Source organism: Folsomia candida, unplaced genomic scaffold, assembly GCF_002217175.1.
Source record: "Folsomia candida strain VU population unplaced genomic scaffold, ASM221717v1 Fcan01_Sc001, whole genome shotgun sequence".
NCBI lineage: Eukaryota > Metazoa > Arthropoda > Collembola > Entomobryomorpha > Isotomidae > Folsomia > Folsomia candida.
The window spans coordinates 1355411-1373698 of record NW_019091193.1 but is presented as its reverse complement, the minus strand read 5'-3'; the positions used below and the strand labels follow the sequence as shown (position 1 = coordinate 1373698).

General features: G+C 34.5%; 2 protein-coding genes across 2 annotated transcripts; one reads left to right on the top strand and one right to left on the bottom strand.

The window, feature by feature from the left end:
* Positions 1 to 9204: 9204 nt before the first annotated feature.
* LOC110842282 lies at positions 9205 to 10147 on the bottom strand. Its single transcript, XM_022087985.2, has 4 exons — positions 10088 to 10147; positions 9859 to 9996; positions 9594 to 9756; positions 9205 to 9455 (listed from the first exon to the last, which is right to left on the bottom strand). The coding sequence occupies exons 1-4, from the start codon at positions 10145 to 10147 to the stop codon at positions 9328 to 9330; spliced, it is 489 nt and encodes a 162-aa protein (XP_021943677.1). The 3' UTR covers positions 9205 to 9327.
* Positions 10148 to 13844: 3697 nt separating this feature from the next.
* Positions 13845 to 16948, top strand: LOC118433862. Its single transcript, XM_035846263.1, has 4 exons — positions 13845 to 14300; positions 14580 to 14750; positions 14834 to 15032; positions 15098 to 16948. The coding sequence occupies exons 1-4, from the start codon at positions 13845 to 13847 to the stop codon at positions 16150 to 16152; spliced, it is 1881 nt and encodes a 626-aa protein (XP_035702156.1). The 3' UTR covers positions 16153 to 16948.
* Positions 16949 to 18288: the final 1340 nt, after the last annotated feature.

Sequence of the window (18288 nt, the reverse complement as noted above, 5' to 3'; positions counted from 1 at the left end):
CAATTAGAAGTAGATATAGTAGGTATTAGTTCAAGCATTCAATTTAATTCTAAAAATAATGATTTGGAGTCGGATAATTTGGAAATAGGTGATGCAATGTCCGTTGATTTCGGAATTAAACTCTTCAAAGACCTACTTCATACTTTTTGTTCAGCATTACTTTCAAAAGGTGTAAATAATTCTATGGTCGATTATATCGTTAAGGAAATGCAATACACATTTTCCCAAATATTTAAATTCATTATTAAAGTAGCAGATCGATTTTTCCAAAATAATTCTGATGAATTTTCTTGCCAAGTTAATGGTTTATTATCAGCCTTTAAGTACGTGAAGTCATCGTACCAAAGGGACAAATTATTTCTCAAATACGATAAAATTGTTCAGCCTGTGCAAATTACTTTAGGGAGTAGAATAGAAATGAGAATTCATGAAAATAAGCGTCAGCAAATTATTGTCCCCGACACATTCATGTACGTCCCAATACTTAAGACTTTGGAAGGATTACTTTCATGTAAACAGTTTTCGAAGTACTTTTCTGTCCCCTCAGATAGGCAGGTAAAAATGTACGAAAGCTTTAACGACAGTAATAGTTTTAAAAATAATACGTTGTTTTCAAGACATTCGGATGCTCTACAAATTCAAATTTTCTACGACGATTTCGAAACGGTAAACCCATTGGGATCTAAACGAGGAATTCACAAGCTTGGGGCCTTATATTTTGTTTTGCGTAATTTTCCAGATTCCCTGAATTCCCAACTAAATAATATTCATCTGCTAGCTTTATTTTATTCCGAGGATGCAAAAAAATACGGATATCAATTAATTTTTGATCACATTATTCCGGACATAAAAATTTTGGAAACAAAAGGAATAGAGCTTAGGGGGAAAACATTTTTTGGAACAGTCTGTGCTCTTGCCCACGACAATCTTGGGGCAAATTCAATATTAGGGTTCCAGGAGTCGTTTAATGCCACTCATTACTGCAGAATTTGTTGTATCTCCAAATATGACGCTCAAAATATTTTTGAGCATTCAAAGTTCGAGATTAGGAATAGGGAAAATTTACAACAGCATTTAACCACATTTTCGCATGGAGTTGTGAGGAGTTGTCCATTAAATGATCTCAACTTTTATAACTATTTGGACTCTCCAACAGTAGATATCATGCATGATATGTTAGAGGGGGTTGTGCCATTCGAGATTAAAATAGTACTGCAAAAACTAATAAGTTTGGGTTGTTTTTCCTTAGATGTCGTCAACAACAGGTTAATGGCACATGATTTTGGGAGATTGGAATCGAAAAATAGACCAAGTCCAATTAAATTAGATGGTCAAGGGAACCGGATCGGGCAAAAAGCTGCCCAAGCCTGGTGTTTAATAAGATTTTTACCAGTTATTATAGGTGACTTGATTAGGACCAATGAGCAGAAAAGATATTGGGAATTGCTGATTCAGTTGCTTGAGTGTATGAGTTTTGCATTCTGCAGAAAATTTTCTGAAACAATTATTGATTGTTTAGAAAGAAGTATTATTAAGCATCATAATTTATTTAGAGAAATTTTTCCCAACACACGGCTAATTCCCAAGCACCATTTCATGTGCCATTATCCGTACGTAATTAGACAAAGCGGACCACTAATCTCCTTGTGGACCATGCGATTCGAGGGGAAGCATAATTATTTTGTGCAATTAGCAAGCCATATTAGAAATTTTAGGAATATTTGTTACTCATTAGCAGCGAGACATCAGCAGTATAGTGCCCACGCGCACAAAGAATTTAGCATTCAGGACGAACTTGAGGTGGACAATGTCACGATAGTGAATTTATCGGATTTTGAGGATGGGTTTGATATTCTAGAATGTATTAGACTAATCGATGGTTTCCAAACTTACACCATGGATAGTCTGCTTTGGTCAACTAATAAAATTGCGTACAAAGGATGTGACTTTAAACGAAATTATGTCGTTTGTTTTGACATGGGTCCAGTTTTCCCCCGATTTGGTATTATCACTGATATGCTTGTAGTTGGTGAAAATAAATGTCTTCTTGTTGTTAAACAGCTTGGGGTGACCCTTTTTGATCGACACTTTTTTGCATATAAAGTTGCGATTGGGGAAACGATTAGAATTTGTGCAGTGGAAAATTTGGTAATTCACGAATGTATGGAAATTCAAACAAATTGTCAAGCTGGTGGTTTGTTTATAAGTTTAAGACACCATTTGTAATTAGATTTTACATTAATTAGGCTAAGATGAAATGTATGTATTTAATTTCAACAATTTGTGGCTACAATTATGCAAATATTGTAACTAGTGTTATATGTGGTAAATTAGAGGTATGTATGTACATATAGGTGAGAACTACATTTTTATTCATAAACAATAAAGCGTGTTTTACGTAACATTGTAAATATGTAATACTTATTCTGTTATTGCATTTCTACCAGTGTATTTATCTCCATTAGGAGATACATAAAGCATATTAAAAATGGGGTAATGAATTTCATCTTTTTGGAAGCAATTTATCACTGTGTTTTGTTACAATTTGGTAATATTTCATGTCCAATACGTAAGGAACGTTGTTTCCATGTTGAAGTAAATTTACTATTAACCAGTGGCAAAACATCACTACGACTAAGACGATACAACTTGTCAAAGCGAAGGACACAAATCGAGTTTATCTACGCGAGTAGGTAAATCATCACCCATTCTTAGAGCCGTATAGTGCCTACACGAGGAGACAATTTTGGTGACGATTTTGTTTAGAGTGTAGTTTCATTAGACACATGCTTTCAAACCAATTGATCTTATCCACCATAAAAATTGTGTTATGCAGATACACCACAAATTCAGGATTAGTATCACGCCACGTTGTAAAAGCTTTTTTTGAAGGTAGTGAATAAAGGTTGAAGCAATTGGAAAGTTTATACGGATTTTGACCTTGCTTCCAACCCTCCAGCCAAAGCATATACCAGAACATCTGGGTAAAAACATTCTTGATGTTGGGTTCATAAGACTCATCCATGTTCTTCATTTTGGTGTAGACAATTTGAGTTACATTTAGGGATAACTCACTGCAAATAAGATCGCGGAAAGTCGTGGGTTCAAATGTTGGGAGTGGAGCATTAAGGGGCATCTCTGCCCGTGACATGAAAATGCGTGAAAATTTCACATTTTTAATAATATCTCGGTGTTGCGAATTATTAAAAAAAAATATGCTTCTGTAGCTTTGTAAAACAACTCGTTGGGAATTTTTTAAAGGTTTTAACTCCAGGTTTTAACAGTTTTTGAAGTACTTCTATTAGTTTAAAAACACGCATTTTTAACCAAATAGAACTTGTCCAAAAATTGTTAAAATCTGGAGTGAATACCTTTAAAAAATTCCCAACGAGTTGTTTTACAAAGTTACAGAAGTATATTTTTTTAATAATTCGCAACACCGAGATATTATTAAAAATGTGAAGTTTTCACGCATTTTCATGTCACGGGCAGAGATGCCCCTTAAGGTCAGAAATCATTAATCCATTATAACAGTTTGTCAGTATAACAGACATTATACACCAACACCCAAAAGTCAAACGAAAATATGTATTTTCTGCCATATTTTTGGGAACGTGGCCCGTCTCTTCGAACATTGTAGCCAGTATGAAAATCCAAGCGCAGAACGGGTTGTTCGTAAAATAAGTGTACATCCAAGTCAAACCAATTACAAGAACCAAAGTCGTCAATAGGACTAACCATAATTCTAGTTGAAAGGGAGCAATATAAATTTCAAATGTTTGATAACGTTCTCGATAGCATGAAAAGTACTGAAACCCAATAGTTTTCGTGATTATTTTAATATTTGGCTTTATATAGTTATATGTACCTGTAATCCAATAAATATATTCTTCTTGTCTGAATTTATATTTGAATTCCAATTCGGGAAGTTGATTAATACGAAGAAAACTAAGAAATTGATGTTCTACAGTTATGTTCCTTAGCCAGTTTGTTAACACCAACCCAGTCCAGTGTTCTAACCTCTATATCTAACCTCTAATATCTAACCTCTTGTTCCAGTCATGAATTGGGTGGCATTCTGCCCAACTTGTGCTATTGTAGAGATCGTCCGCTAGAAATCAACAGATCGCGTTTGCACCGTTCTGCTTTATAAGGAAACACATAGCGAAGATGTGAGAATTGTAATAGGATTGTACAAACCCAAGTGACACGAGGTTGTCCCAGTTGTTCTTTTGTCTTGTTGTCAACATAATGACGAACATTATATCACCATATTTATAGTACCGTTGTCTTATCGTCCTCACTACCGTATCGTTAAGATCAGTTACCCCAACATCGTTTACAGAATGGTACATATGATACCCAACCGAGATATCGATCCATAACGGTAGGTGTAAAGGTTCGCTTTTAAGACCCGGTTCAAGCATAACTTTTGGTATGAGGAAACTCAATTTGTGTTGGGGAGATCGGAAGGATAAAACATTGATTGCTACAGCTGATTTGTTGTATGAATTCCTATTTGAATACTGAGGCACCCTTAAGACTTTTACTGGAATATTGTGATTTCCAAAATCCAGTCCGTCATGCAAAATTTGTAGATCACAAATACTTATATTTTGCAAAAGACTAGTTATATGAGTGTCAACTAGCGATGGGGAATTTGTGTTTGACTTTGCTAATGTTGCTAACATTACGAGAAACATTGCCTTAGTTATCATATTGATTTATTTTTGGTACGTAGGAGCGCGCTACGTAAGTACGTAGGAGCCCGCTGCTAAATAGAAATTTAAATTCGTGACTATTTCGGTGTCGCCACGAAATGACAAAGTGCAAAAAAACTAATCAATTCTACAGAAATATATATAGATTAAATGGAACATTTATTTGCATGAACAAATTCAACATATCACGCTATTGCATGCTTCTTTCTTTTTGTATAGCGGGTGCATTCCCGTATGTATAACCATGTTTTATCTTAAATATTTTCGACACGGGCAAGCGGTTCTGATTCTGAGCTAGATAACAAGCATATTAGCTCAAATGTCATAGAATTAATAATCCAAGTGTATCAAAATATTTGGAATCATATTTCAAAAATTGTCTTTAAGCAACATGAAGCCGCTAAAAATCTTCCATGCTTAAATTATTGCTGCAACATCGACAATTTAATATTTGTTTACACAGCATATTAACATCTTGTTATGAAAATATATGTTGCTTTTGCAAATTTACATAAGCAGCTCTAAAGTCTAAAATTAATATAAGAAATAACGTTTTATAGTTATACACTGAAATACATACGTATCAACAAGAATTGTAGACACATATTTAATACTAGCCTGCAAGCCCGTCTTAAAGACGGGCGGATTGGTTGCCTTTAGTCTTTTTCCTTGCGCAATGTTATTTAAAGGAAAATACAGAAAAAAAATTCGAAGGAAGTACATGATAAATCATTTGTATTATGCATTAACAATCATTGTGGTTGCATCGTGCACGTTCAGTGAACTACATGAATTGTATTTTACGAAAGTAATTTTCCAATACTAATAGACAGTTTTATCACACTATTACCATTTTTAACTTTCATAAATCATTTATTAACCGATTCCAAAGGTTTGGCATTCGACCACCATATTTTTGTTTTAATTTTTATGTCGAATATTTTGTCATTAGAAACCATAAGTAATCTCCAGACCATATTTTTTACTTTAATTTTTTTAAATCTATTCGGCTTTAGAACAGCTTCGCGCCAGGCCCGTCCGGGCATGGCCCGAAGCACGTCAGTCCATTGAAACCCGGTGCGCTGATTTTAAAAAATCGGGAAAAACTGAGCCAACCGGGTCACTTTGAAAGTTCCTCGCTTTCCTTATATATTACCATATTTTAAGTCGCTTGGATGACTGTAAATTTTGTCATTCGACTGCATAAGCGTTCACCAGAGCAAATTTTTGCTACAACTTTTTTGTCAAAAGTTTTGTCACTCGACCCTATAAGCCATCCCGGGCCAAATTTTCTGTTTCTTTTTTTGTCAAAACTTTTGTCAAAAATTTATTCGGCTTCAGAATAGTTTATATAAATATTGATGATTGCTATGGAATTTTTTACGTTACCAAGCAATTTTTAAACGTTGCCAAGGAATTTTTTAACGTTACCAAGCAATTTTTTAAACGTTGCCAAGGATTTTTTTAACGTTGCTAAGGATTTTTTTAACGTTGCTAATGAATTTTTTTTAACGTTGCTAAGGATTTTTTTAACGTTGCTAAGGAATTTTTTAACATTGCTAAGGAATTTTTTAACATTGCTAAGGAAGTTTTTTAACGCTGATAAATAATTTTGTTTACGATTCTCAAGAAGTTTCTGACTTCATATCCATAATCATATCCATATCCATAATCATATCCATATCCATAATCATATCCAAAATAATATCCAAAATCATATCCATAATCATATCTAACCACAATGAGAAACGGTCCTATGCTCTGATTGGCCAATTCAAATTATCATCAACCAATCAGAGTGCAGGGATGTCACGGAAAATTTCAACGGGACCAACTTTTGTAAATTATAATATAGATACGTTAAGCATAGTTCATAATATCTATCGTTTCCTTCAGACTACTAACCAATATTTAGAAGCATCTTGAAACTTTGAAAAATATTCATATGAATGATTGTATATGAATTATTGAAAGATCATGCTAATCTTGCTAAGTTTTGCAAAAGTTACTGCAAAAACACCTTCGCGTAAGAAAACCAGAAACAGATCTTTAACTAGTTTTAAGGGAATATCAACGCGCAAAAACCTTGATGTATTTTCGGTATATTTACACCATTTTTTAAACTAATCCCTCTAATCGATTATCATTGGGTGGTCCCAGTGATTGGAATGCATGTATTTAAAACATCAAAAATAAATAATTAGATAAAAAAATTGTACACCAGTTATATTTTCCTTTGTTAATGGTACGTATGTGTTGTACAAATATTTTTGAAATTTATCTATTCTAGTTCATTTTTCAGTAGTTCGCTCTTTGTATTTGCATTACTGCAATTACTCACATGTCACGCTCGCGACCACCACCACCAACCAACTGTTTCTCCCTCATCAATATTAAATTTCTAACTAAAGTTTTGCAGGATAGAGTACACCAATTTAGTTGAAATTAGTCTCAAATTAAAGATTTTTAAATTCTGTATCTCGAGATAGTATTAGTTTCTTTAAAAAAAGTGGGTGCGCCCTTCAATTTTTAACAATTTGGAAATTCAAAATAAATACAAGTGGAAGAAAAAGTGGTTTGGCTGGGTTGGGACGGATTCAGTGCTCCTGCCACCATTCAACAGCTGACCCCCGATAGTAGGCGTCCTTGAAGAATTGTTTTTGTTGGAAAGCTGTCTAGAAAAATTGGAGGAAATAAATCTACTTGAGATAAGTCACATTTTATGAGTATATGTCCTCACAATGGAGGAAATTCCAAGTATATGAAATTGGTCAAAGGATACTGGCACACTTTTTCTATTGTGAAACAGCCGCAGTGGAAGCACATTCCCAATTATCTATCTGAGGATAAACTGACGACATCATCACCACCCCACCTCAATCGAAGCATAATTTACTTGTCGTCTAGATGTATGAAGAAGTGGAGTCGACCTGAATTTGAGGCTCAACACGGGAAGCAGAAGGACGGTTAAAATATCTAAAAATTGGAGAGGGACGATCTATTTGAGATAAGTCACATTATATGAGTATATGTCCTCACTGAGGAGGCAATATCATATTTGTAAAATTGGGTTAAAGGATACTGGCACACATTTTCTATTGTGAAACAGAACTGGCCTCATGGCGTCGAAAGTAGAACCTGACAATTGAGAAGATGATGATGACAACTGGACTGAGGATGACGAATATGAAAACCCAGACGCGACGCCACTAAGTGAAATACTATCTCTCGCTCATCCTATCACCAACGTAATTATTACCGACGGTATGTTGGAAAGCTACAAGAATTATAATATACTCAAACTATTGGATTCATCAACGTGTTTTAATAAACTGACGGGACCTGACTGTAATATATGTGGACAAGAAGTTCTAGACATCGCGGTTCACTTTATGCACAATGAATCAACATTCACAATCTACTTTGAAGATGACCTAGACCTAGAAGATGGATCCTGGAATTTAGGAGTATTACAATGTATTTATTGCTTCAATTTCTATCACAGAAATCGTTGTAACATAACTATTTCTGATCAATCATATCTAAATATTGTGCGATCTAAGGTATGGGCATGTCCTAGCTGTGTACCATCTTTTGTATCATCGATAGGAAGTAATGTAACAAATACAACCAAAGGTACCAATTATGAGAAAGTGTTACTTAAGTTAGCAAAGATCCTTAATCCGTTACGTCAACAATCTGTTGAAATGATTAACATGAGTCAAATTGTGGAATATATAGATGTCGCTTTTAATTTGTTTAAAAAATATGGAATAGGTTAAGTGAATGAACCATGTATTATCTATGTATGTATTTTTTGGGTTATAACTACATTTCGATAATGGATCTAATGCAATGTTGCTGACTATAATGACAAGATTTGTTAGGATTTCGCAGGATTAATTATTTTTATTTATATTTATATTTTATATTAAGAAATTGTTTATTTTAAGTGTCATCAATGGGAGAACATGATGCGAATGTATTATGAATTGAGAAAGACACACGAATAAAGTATACAACAACAACAACAACTTAAATAAGTATTTACAACTAAAAGCGAAGCTTCCGTGCATGACTTCAGTATTCGTTATTGAAGTCACGGACAAAACAATTTTTTTTATATTGGATTATTTTTTAAAGGCCATGATATGTATATGCATACATGGAAGGTTATCTTCATGACCTTCGTTTAATATTGAACTGAATTTAATCGGTTGCCACGATATCCAAAACTCTGAGGCGGCGCATTTTTTCTCACCAGCATGCTGCCATACATCAACTTTATGTCATAGGATCAGTTTCTCATACATTCCATTCGGATTCTTGCAATAAATTAAGTATACTAGGAATGAATTGTATTGTCTGTCTTGTTGTTATTTACCTACTCAGTTTATCGAAAAATATTAGTATGCAAGGAAATGAGATTCATAGCACACTAATCCAAGAGAAATATTTTTGCCATAGGTGCTTAAGTTTTAATTTGACAATGCAAGTACTGCAGAAATTATGATTTTTTCGGCATGCAACATATTTATTTAGCAAATTTTCATTGTGTCAACCCCCTCCATAAATTCATCCAGACACCACACGCAAAGTATGAATCTCATTCCGTTCGCAATTTACCGTTTCCTTTGCAAATCTTGACAAAATTATTGTGAGCACAGAGATTGAACTTTTTCCATTCTGGGCAGTTGTTCACGCTTGCTGACTTCGGTTCAGGCATATCGTCACCTAAACAATTTAAACAGATTAGATAATTCAAAAATTAATTATTAATTGGAGGTAAATTTGTTTCAAAGGTTAGCAAAATTAGTCAAATCATCTTTGTCCACAATGCGCCAAATAATTATTTCTGACAAATTTATGCACCTTGTTTTCCACAGTTGTCCAACTCCTTGATAATTTGCTCCCTTGCGGCCTCATTGTTTGCACTGACTGTGACCTTTCTAGCCTCGTCTTTGAACCACTTCAGGTTTAACTTATTGTCGACAAAGGCACCTGGTAGGTTCGCAAAGATGCATCGCTTGGCACACTGTGGGGAAAAGTGAGAGTTAATGTGTCGCCAAAAAACAAGTTGTACATCCTTTACAAAATTCAAAATGTTTTTTAATTGAATTTTTGTTTATTTTTTCACCCATTCCTCTTCCACAGCGAGACATTTTGTCCCAGCGAAAAAAGTATTTGCAATCAGGACGGGGGGATATGCGACAGGCTCCCCATTACAGAATGAGTAGGAATCGATCTCCTTCTGAATATCGATCCCCATTCCGACCTAAATAAATTGTTAAAATTTGATAACATAAATTGGGCTCAGATATTGTTTTCCTGAATCTAAAAATTCCAACAATGAAAAATATATTTACAGTATTCTGGACCGAGTGAACCGTGATTACGCAGAGGACGATGAACATAGACAAGTTCATTTTTTCTTTTCTTATTACCCCAATTTAAACTTCTTAAAATATTTCTATTGTACCTCAATGTAGGACAAGTAGGGATGGAGTGAGTAAGGTTAAGCTGACCTCAAGACGATTTTATTTAGGCAGGAATTGATGTCAACCCTGGGTCGCGTAACCAAGTGCGCAATTAGGAATTAATAATTGTTTAAGTAGGGTTCCGTTGGTTTCAGTTGTTCGGGCCGTAATTTAGTAAATTACGTATGTATAAGAGTTAATTTTGATTTATGGAGTTGATCTTTTATTTTACTTTTATTTATTTAAGTGCATAATATGTAATCCAATTTTTTTAAACACTCCTAAAACAAGTATCCATATTCCTTATTCGTAGGGGCTAAAATATGTATAACATATGCTGTAAGATTAGAACCCTACCAACAATTATACAAACATGACACTGATGACGTTTCTACATTGTGACACATTCTATAAAGTAAGTATTATTGTATAGCGATAAAGGTGCTGTTGTCACGGCAAAACAATCACTTATTTATATAATATGCACTTAATTATTTAAAAACCAGTAGCAGCCACATTTACAGAAAACAATAAAAATATTATGCTTATATAAATTTGGTGAATAGTGTTGCATAAACTAACACTGGCATTAATTCAGTGCTATTGTTATGTAAAAATTCTTTACGCATGTAAACAATTAGTGGCATTTAAATAAATCTGGGGGCGTACAAAAATGATTTTCTCATGACTTCTTACGGGGGGATATCAATAAGTAATGCGAATGGTTCAATATCTCGAGAATGAGTGATATTTGGTCCAAAACTTTTTGTTTGTTTTCAACATAATCTCAACACCGTTCAATGGAGCATTTAGTTTTTTTCATCAGTTTTTTCTACCTCTTAGGAAAAAAATTTAGTAATGGTGTTGAACAAAAATTGCTTACGCTAGAAAAACTAATTTGTATATTTAATCGCTCAAATCTCAAATCCTTGATAAATTTCTTAAAATATTTGAACATATAGTAATCACAGGGGTATCGGTAGGCAATATATGGGGGTGATCAATTAAATAGAATGTGGAACGAGTAAATCCGAAATTATTCGCCATAACCGTCATTTCAGCCCTGCTTACGCTATACTTAATGGACTCACTTTCTACCTTGTTCAGCGACCGCACTGACTGCGTCTTTATTTCTAGAGCATACTGATGAACCAAACTCTATTTCCCAGCAACGATACAGCCATGAAAGTTGATGGTATCCATTTTGTAATTTTGGATTTTTCTATAGTGTAAGCAATTTTTGCTAAACATCGTCACTAATTTTTTTTTCTAAGAGATAGAAATAAACTGATGAAAAAGACTAAATGCTGCAATGAACGGGGTTGAGATTATGTTGAAAACTTACAAAAAGATTTTAAACAAATATCACTCGTTTTCGAGATATTGAACCATTCGCATTACTTATTGATATCCCTTCATATATGAGTTCCTGCCCGACTAGCTGAAACCAATTGATGACAGAATTGTTTCCTCATTCCCTCAGTCTTAGTGCCAGTGACTATTACGTACAGTAATTCAAGGACATCGAGGGGAGGATATTTTCCAATTACAATTCAAGTAAAAGCAGCAATTTTGTCAAGTTGTGGTTTCTGATTTTTTAAATAATAACATAATGCGATACTTCCCATGATGAAAGTATTTCCAGTATGAAATGGAAAATCAATAGCTGGCTTTGCAAACTTCTGCCACAGATAGATTTTAGGCACGTACAATAAATATATACTTCCAGATATATAGTGTACAGGTGTGTATAAATCGCACCAACTGATGGATTTGCTATTCTAACATTTGTATGTACTTATATATGTATGGAATCTGTAGTTGGATAATTTTTGGTGCGTACAACTTATTAATTTCGCACAAAAAATAAATTCGCATACTATATACTTACATATGGACTGTTTATCTTGCCTATTGCCTCCGATAATCCAAAATGGACTTATTAGTTATGCATATGTATAAATCATTCACAACATATGTGTAATCTATCTAAGCTTAAAGCAGAGTTGAATTTACTGTATGCGATACATAAATCCCATTCACAAACAAGCTTTATCTCACATAAAGTAAACACAGATTGAATTATATTCGTGCATCGTCTAGACTTTGATACAAGTGGATAAAAAATATATTATTGTACACTGAATACATTTTGTTTAAAAAAACATCGACTCAGTTTTCGGAAACTTTGTTATTTCCAAGTTTATCCGTAATAAAGAGTTCTATTAGTACAAATCTTAATTGATATTAACTCAAAAGGGATTAAAAACTAACACTTTAATTAAACATTAGCGTACCATAATTAATTAATTACAACCGTTAAGAAACCATTCGCTTCAGACGACACTTATTCAGCCTATCCCTACAAATGGTTTGATTCCAAACGGTTCGGAGATGAGTGTCATAAATCCTGTGAAGAATTATGGATCCAACAAAACCTATGTCTTAACCTTAAATCTTTTGGTGGCATTAAAGATTTGCTGTATTCAATAGAAACCACATATATAACTGTTTGGGAACATCGTGACTGTGTTGGTGTGTCAAAGACTTTTCCAACCAAAAGAATAAGTCGTTCTTATCAGCACGCCCTACTAATGAAGGACTCGAGGCGTTGGAGTCAATCTATATTGAAATGGCCTGATGAGATTTCTTCGATTAGTTTTTGTGGGGGAATTGCACCTGGGATAAGTTACAGTGTGGGCATTCGTTCTGCTTAAGGACTTTGTGGAATTGTCCTCAGGAAAATAAATATTGTCCGGGTGGAAACTGCCAAAATGAATTAAACTTAAGAATTAACAAATCAAATATTATAGGACCTGACTCGACAACAATTCCACCAGAATTACCAGATAAAATCGTAAGCACTAAACGTATTCGTTAATTTAATCCGTGAACAAAATAACAATTAAGATCTTGTAAGGATTTGTATCCACGCAGAGTCATATTTGTCATACAGCTTGCAAACCTAGGTGGATACTTATCCATTTCATTTTATTTGTTCTCCAAATATGTGTATATTTAATCTGGACAGGTATCTGCTGTTTAAATACATATATACACACAGCAGTGGCGGATGTATGGGGGACATATGCGAAAATTATATATTTTTACATGATGGTTCCATTTCATGGTTTCATGTTCTCCGTCTGTTACATCACGTAACATACGGAGACACATTGCCAGTTCTGTGTAAACAATGTCCTATTGTCCCAACCGTACGTTCGGGCGCTATGGCTTTTTCTTGTAATTTCTGTATATTTTATCTTTTGCTTTACATGGTTTTGAGAATCGTCCAATCTATTTGCATCCCATTTTGTCAACTGGTATTACATTTACATACAAACCAAGTCGCACATTTTTAACATTGTGTTTTGTCCGTTGATCAATAACATATTGCCATCTGATCAATGAGCACCACATAATTGTCAGGGAAAGCTTAACAATCTCAATTACAACGATATCTCAAAGAATATTGTCGTAAATATTAAAAAGTGAAAGTGGCTAGGAGAATTTTTACTAAGAATATCCCCGTTAAAATCCATTTAGCGAATCTACGATAGGAAAATGAGTCCACTTTCTCAATCCCGTAGTCATCCGCCTGAGGATGCAAACCTTTCTTCGGAGTATTCGTATTATTTATTTCAAAATGAATGTTCCAATGATACCGAAATATGTAGTGAAAATAGAGAAGGAACAATGTATAAACTTTTTCGATCCCGGTGGCCTTAAAGTAAACAAGGTATACTTAATTAATACATTCGATGGTTGTCTAACTCTTTGGGAACATCCCGACTGTCTGGGCGAATCGAGGAAATCCTCGTTTCGGATGGTAACAAATGCCAGCAACTTGGAAATGAAGGACGGAAGGAGTTGTGGCAATCATATTTCTTCCATAAGTTATTGTTCTAGTAATGTGTGGGAAATAATTAATGCCAAATATACAATATGTGCTAAGACTACGTGGAAGTCTGATGCTGATTGTGCAGAAGACAACTGCAGAAATCAATCAGCATCAGTACCTGGTCGACGAAAAGACGAGGTTTTAAAATCAGCATCAATTTTATTCAAACATGGAAAAGCGCTGGGCAAAGATACAAAGTCGGTATGTTTAAACCTTAAAACTTGCAGGAATTTTCTGCCATGTATGACAGAATGTTAATTACTTATAATAAACAAAACAGTTTCTCATCATGTGTATTTATGTACATAGTCCATTGATAACGCCAATATTCTAAAACATTTTCAGAGCCTGAAAACTCTAACAGCACGCTTTCATATAGCATCTAAAAAACCGCTGGGTGTAATTAGTTATTTTATATATTGTAAGCTAAACATGTAAAGTCTTCCATTAAACCATTAAAAACTTCTAATATATTTCTAGGGTACATCTAAGACAGGCAGAATCTGTCCCAATGGTGAAATATTCTGCCGACGTGATGCTGCATGTGTCCCAATAAATAGCTTTTCAAATTGTAAGGATACAGAAAGCGAAGTTACTGAGGAAAATACTGCAGGAAAATCAAGTAATATGTTTAGCATTCAAAACCCTAATGTAATTGTAAATATTTTTGTCTAGAAATCTACAAACAAAATAAAACAGGAGCAGAATACGTTCCAAATACCAGTCTGATATAGAACAATGTGCCCAATTTGATAATCCAATCCTGTCTTTCTGCCAATTCCACAGATCGAACTGATAGTTCGTGGAATCAATTCAGTACAGAGAACATCATATTTACCCTTGCTGGGATAACCATATTCGTAATTCTCATCGCAGTTGCTTTTAAAATATTCACTAAAAAGAAAAGGAAACCTTCACGTGATCCAAATTCAGGTAAATATGATATCCAATGAACCCAGAGAACACAAAAGTTTAACATTATTAAAATGATATCCAAGGCAGCCCGCCCTCAGCAGACTTAACCTTACTCCTTCCACCACATCCAGCAACCCCATTGCGATCCCAATGGGCAGCTGATACTTCTGTAGTCTGCGTTTCCCTCTTGGGCAAAGGATCATTCGGAAAGGTGTATCAGGCTGAAGATCTCTCCGCCATTGTTTCCCCGACTGGATACGCTATCAAATGCATCGACATGATACAAACGATAGGATTCAGTGATGACGATTCAACCAATGTCACCAACACGGTTCTCACCACTACCAGAACCAATGTTCATCTGCAAAAATATGTTACCCTTTTACTCAACGAGATACAAATAATGGACCAACTAACATGCGATCATGTAGTACGGTACTACGGGTGCTGGGCCGAGAACAGAGAGAGTAGTCAGTTACTATTAAATAAGGCTAGCTTAGAAAAATTTATTCAGGGACTTCTTGACAATTTTGGCGATGCCGTATCATCCGCTACAAATGGTTCAGGAATGAGTCAAATATTTATAAAGATGGAGCTCTGCTATACTACTTTGAAACATTATTTAGAGAACTGGTTTATAATTGGGGATGAAGTTAGCATTCTTAAACAAGTCGCGGCTGGATTGCGCTACGTGCATGAAAAACTGTTTATCCATCGAGATATAAAACCAGGGAATATATTTTGTAAGGTTGGACCTTCGGGTGATTTGACATGGAAAATTGGCGACTTTGGTTTAGCAGTGAAATGTAAAAATGGTGGGAACATAGGCGCAGCAGGGACACATCTTTACCAAGGTCCGGAATTGAGGAAGCATACAAATTATACTATTAAGACAGATTCCTATAGCTTGGGTTTAGTTGGTCTAGAAATCATACACAGCACGAGGAAATCCTTTAATAGGTTTGAGGTTTTCACTGAATTACGTGGATTAGGAGATGCAGATCGTCGGAGGTTTTTGAATGTTTGCTCAGCCGGGAAATTTAAAAATTTGGCGAAAATTATTAACAAATTACGTGTTGTGGATGCAGAGAGTCGTTTATGCTCTAGAGAATTGTACGATTTATTGGAATTAAAATAAACAGGAACATCGGTTCAACATTTTATATACTTTGTACGGTTTACAATTCCAATTTCAATTACAATTCCTTTTCCATTTAATTTGAATTAATCTATACATTAATTTAGATTGTTATGAATATACATAATCGAGGAACAAATCTGTGTTCCACAATTTCATTGTTGTTTTTCGTGTATTCAAATATACGAATGAATCAGAATTCATGATGAAATTAAATAAATAAAGTTAGTACCTCAGTTTTCAAGTTTTTCAATATAAAAAAATAAAACACGCCAGGGTATTTTTGTAGCTTTATTAAAACAATTTTGCACTTGTTTTGTTTAATTGCTTAGCATGTTTGTTATATTTTGGCGCGCCTGCAAAAAGTTTGAAAACCAAAACGTGAATAAATAAATCTGTCTTCTTCCTTGATTGGATTTTATTCACACCAGGTCTTATACAGTCAAAAAATTCGGGAAATGTACAAATTGAGTTTATCGTCCAGGCAAGTCTCAACTATTTAAAAAGTGTTATGGATATACATATTTCTAGACATATTGGTACATCTTTATTGCAAAGTACTCAATATCTTACACATTATAATGAAATGTTATCGTGGTAAATATGTAATGTATTAAACAAATTCACAAGGTTGATACATATTTTTGATAAGTGTTATCCTACATATGTACATAGCACGTATTCACAGTAGCTATCTACATACGTCAACAATCAATAATTAACTGTCAGTCGAGGAATTATTTTCGTTAAAACAATCCAAAGATAAATACATCAATGTCAAAGTGTGCCAACTTTATTTACGTCGAACATTAATTAAACAACAGTCATAACGTTGTATTGTTCTGGTCGCCCAGATTGCACCTTCTAAAATTGTACATACAAAAATTGACTTCATCTTAAGTCTGGATTAATCATACATATTTCGGCCGTCATATACACAAAGCGATTTTCTTGGTAACAATACAATACTAGTCATATTTTGTTTTGGTAATATGTACGAGAACTCGTACTAAATTGCCCTGTTTGCCATTCTAGTGTAATAAATTTAATGAGGCATTTTGTGCCTCTCCTAAAAAATTGCAAGCACCCTCCTGATATTTTAGAAGCACACTTCATGCGACCTTACCTCCTGTTTACAACTTCTTTAATCTATATATGTGGTCATGATAAACTTAAAAGTTGAGAACATAAACTCAACAAATTGTTAATAGGAGAAGGATAAATAAATAATCAATTATGTAAAATAAACATTCCTCTAAAAATTGTCAAATTCTTCTGCGTCAAAAAAACACATAAAAAATGAACAAAAAACATAAAATAACGAACATTAATTCTAAAGGCTAAAATTATATGCAACACACTTCAAGAACTCCATGGTTGACACTGATCCATAGCGTTCCACCAAATGCTTCAATTTTTCTATATTTTTCGATTGAGATGAAGAGGAGTTGGGGGTTGTGCCAGCTAAAAATTGTTCCATACAGCATTCAGTCAGTCTTTGTCGCTTCAACAAGTCCTTAGCTAACCGGTCCAGTGTTGGATGTTGAGCAGATAACATTGATGCGAAGGTACTGTTAAATGACTCACAGAAATTGTTAGTTTTGGGTAATCCTTGAAGAACAGACTCATGACAATTCCACGAGTCAATTGGGAACAATGGAGCTTTTCTATGTCCACGACGGTCGAAGGCACCAATCCACGTGTTCGTAAAATAATCCATGTAACGCTCAATTCGGAATTGTCCCTAAACGGTCGAGATGATTCCATTTCTTCAAAAGCGGCAACAACTCTATCTTGGGGGACGAAGGACAAAGCTATCAGTTTCCGCAGTTCCAGTGCCCAGTCTGGTTCAGTGGAAATAAGCTCTTTCAACTCAGGGTCCCCTGGAATTAGAAACTTTGTTAGAATGCGAGTACATTATTAAATTATGGTTTAATCATTTAATTACTTTGCATATGTTTAACGTTGCACTGTCGGAAATGAAACCAACATCCTCGCATGGTTACGTTAGGAAATACGGCAACAAATGCATTTCGCAATCCGCTTTCGAAATCTGTCATGACGGAAATAGGGGCCAACGTTGGTTTCAACGACTTCAATTCTGCCAAAATGCGGCTGTATGTCCTTTGCAAACAA

Coding starts and splice junctions, on each gene's coding strand:
- LOC110842282 (XM_022087985.2), bottom strand. CDS start 10,147: ATGAACTTGTCTATGTTCATCGTCCTCTGCGTAATCACGGTTCACTCG. Junction 9,757..9,858: donor TCGCTGTGGAAGAGGAATGG/GTGAAAAAATAA, acceptor TTTTCCCCACAG/TGTGCCAAGCGATGCATCTT. Junction 9,456..9,593: donor GGACAACTGTGGAAAACAAG/GTGCATAAATTT, acceptor TAAATTGTTTAG/GTGACGATATGCCTGAACCG.
- LOC118433862 (XM_035846263.1), top strand. CDS start 13,845: ATGAATGTTCCAATGATACCGAAATATGTAGTGAAAATAGAGAAGGAA. Junction 14,301..14,579: donor TGGGCAAAGATACAAAGTCG/GTATGTTTAAAC, acceptor ATATATTTCTAG/GGTACATCTAAGACAGGCAG. Junction 14,751..14,833: donor TTAGCATTCAAAACCCTAAT/GTAATTGTAAAT, acceptor AGTCTGATATAG/AACAATGTGCCCAATTTGAT.